The sequence below is a fragment of the Chaetura pelagica genome, unplaced genomic scaffold, assembly GCF_000747805.2.
Source record: "Chaetura pelagica isolate M959 unplaced genomic scaffold, ChaPel_1.0 scaffold471, whole genome shotgun sequence".
In the NCBI taxonomy this organism is placed as follows: Eukaryota; Metazoa; Chordata; class Aves; order Apodiformes; family Apodidae; genus Chaetura; species Chaetura pelagica.
The window spans coordinates 2,681,248-2,683,711 of record NW_009952430.1 but is presented as its reverse complement, the minus strand read 5'-3'; the positions used below and the strand labels follow the sequence as shown (position 1 = coordinate 2,683,711).

The 2,464-nt window shown below is 60.7% G+C and overlaps 2 protein-coding genes across 2 annotated transcripts in view; one reads left to right on the top strand and one right to left on the bottom strand.

The window, feature by feature from the left end:
- Positions 1-271, top strand: part of CFAP52 (cilia and flagella associated protein 52) — a 48,215-nt gene extending 47,944 nt beyond the window's left edge. The window contains exon 23 of the mRNA XM_010008268.1: positions 95-271. Coding sequence (XP_010006570.1) covers positions 95-271 — 177 coding nt within the window. The remainder of the gene's footprint in view (positions 1-94) is intronic.
- Positions 272-1,360: 1,089 nt separating this feature from the next.
- ARHGAP44 (Rho GTPase activating protein 44) overlaps positions 1,361-2,464 on the bottom strand; it is a 35,531-nt gene continuing 34,427 nt past the window's right edge. The window contains exon 19 of the mRNA XM_010008267.1: positions 1,361-1,494. Within this exon, the coding sequence (XP_010006569.1) occupies positions 1,361-1,494 (134 nt within the window). The remainder of the gene's footprint in view (positions 1,495-2,464) is intronic.

Sequence of the window (2,464 nt, the reverse complement as noted above, 5' to 3'; positions counted from 1 at the left end):
AGGTGCTGCTGTGCCCCCCCCCCCCCGCCACCTTCCCTGGCACCTGCATGTTCATGGCCCAGAGATGCCTCTACACCATCTTACTCCTCCTCAGGGTACCAGCCCTCCCCGTCCCACCAAGATGGGTGGGGGGCCGGTGCCACCCAAACCCATCCACTACACGTCCTCCCCTCCTAAGCGGGATTGTCCTCTGCACACTCTGCTTGGTCCCAAAACACAGGAAAGGAACTGCCACAAGCCCACCCCAGGTTTGGGACCACCTCAAAACTAGCCTGAAACCACCCCAGGCTTGACTACCCCATCCCTTGGGGGATGGCAGCCCCCACGGAGAAAACCCCACCATTTTATCACCCCAGCCCTCATTAAAACCCAGTTGTGCAAAGTGCTCTCCAAGAATCTGGGTCATAAACCCTTTAGTAGGGATTAGGACCACCCCAAATCCAGGCTGGGACCTCCTAGATCTGGGCAGGGACCACCCCATGCCTGGCACTGCTGGTCCATGGCACCAGGACCCTGACATCCCTCACAGACCCCACCCCACCATTTCCCACCCAACCCTCACCCCCCCACACATCCCCCCTGTCTCCCCAACACCTGCCACCTCCACGGCTGGTCTCAGCTGCCGAGAGGGAGGGTCTGTGAGGGGTCTGCGGGGGGGTCTGGGAGAGTTCTCGGCGGGGGTGCGCCGGGGGCGGCGGGGGGGGGGGGGGGGGGTGCAAGCGCTGCCATTTCCATCCTCCCTCTGTGTGCTGGGTGACTGGGAATGGCTCCAAATAAAACCAATCTCTATATTTTCTCCTTCTATATATACAAATATATATCATATATATATATCTCTGCTGAAATATATATATATATATAGATCTCTCTCTGGAAAGGATAAAAGGTTAATTTCTCTTTGTATACACGACCAAAGCCACCAACCCATGGGGACAGTGGGTGCCCGCTGGCACCCTGAGAGCCTGGGGGGTCCACAACCTGCACCCCAGGTTATTGCTGGTCAGGTCCCATCCTGCTCCGGCCAACAAGCGGAGGGGGAAGAAGCCTAGGAAATTAAATCCCGCTGCAAAGCGCCGGTGAGCTCGTTGTCACCCGGCCAGTTCCCAGTGCCACCTGCTGCCATGGCACGGAGGAGATGGTGGTGTCGTCCCAGGGCCACGGGTGCTGTGGGGCTGGGGGGGCACAGGCCCCTGGCCAAAAGGCAAAGTCTGGATAAGGCGAAAAGAAAATGAAACCAAGAAGAGCAACTGCCCCCAAATCGGGTGCTTTGCCACCCAAAACTGCTGTGCCGGTGGCCCTTGATGCCGGTGGCCAGTGCTGAGCCACAGGTGCCACAAGGAGCTTGGGGACAGGGACACTGTCATAGGGCTGTGCTCTCCGACTCCTCCTCCTCCTCCTCTGGCCTCGAGAGTCTCTGCGGTGTCTCTGGCAGGTCCCGGCACAGGGTGACGTCTGGGGGGACGAGGAGGGAGGGGACCTCAAACCGCAGCAGCCCTGTGGGAGGACAGAGCGATGGGGCAGTGCTGGGACACACCACGCCAGCACTGGCACCGTGTCAGTGCCACCAGCAGGGGTGTCACCACCGGTCCCTGCTCTGTGCCATCCCACCCCGGCCAGAGCCTGTGACATCAGCCCCAATGTCCCCACTGTCCCTGCTCAGTCTGTCCCCACGATGCTCTGCTCTCCTCCCAGAGTGCCGGTGACAGGTGACACCGTTGTCCCCTCTCCCAAGGGACCTGCAGTGAGGCAGCACATGTGAAGTGACAGAGGGTGACCCCAGCCTGAGGCAGGTGGTGTCACTGCTGTCCCTTGCTGAGAGCAGACGAACTCACCCCCAGGTGGGCACCTGCCTCCTGCCACCCTCTGCTGGCTCAGGGATGGGTGGTGGGCGATGCCCGGGGTCTTGCTGCCGCCCACCCTGACCCCCCTGGACGGGCACCCAGAGCCCAGGACCCCAGCCCTGCCTGGTCCCACCTTCCCCCAGCCTCCATGTCCCCCGGTGTCCCCGACGTCACCTGCTATGTCTAAATCATCACTATGGCCCCTCAAACAGCACAGCCCCCCCTGCTGCAGGGACACCAAGGGGGGGGCACCAACAAAACCCGGGGCCAGGGAGGTCAGGACAGCAGAAACAGCGGCACAGGCTTGTGGTGCTTCCTGGGGACAATGCCACATTCCTGGAGACACTGTCACCTTCCTGCGGACAGCTCTGCCTTGCCAGGAACATCGCCACCTTCCTGGGAACATCAACAACTTTCCAGGGATATCACTATGTTCTCTGGGGACATCAGCACCTTCCCAAGGATGCTGCCACCTTTCCAGTGACAAATCCACCCTTCCAAGGACACTGTCACCTTCCTGGGGACATCACCACCTTCCTGCTGCTGCTGCCGCTTTCGTCGGGACAGCTCCACGTTTCCAGGGACACTGTCACCTTTTGGGGTGCACTGCCACTTCCCAGGGC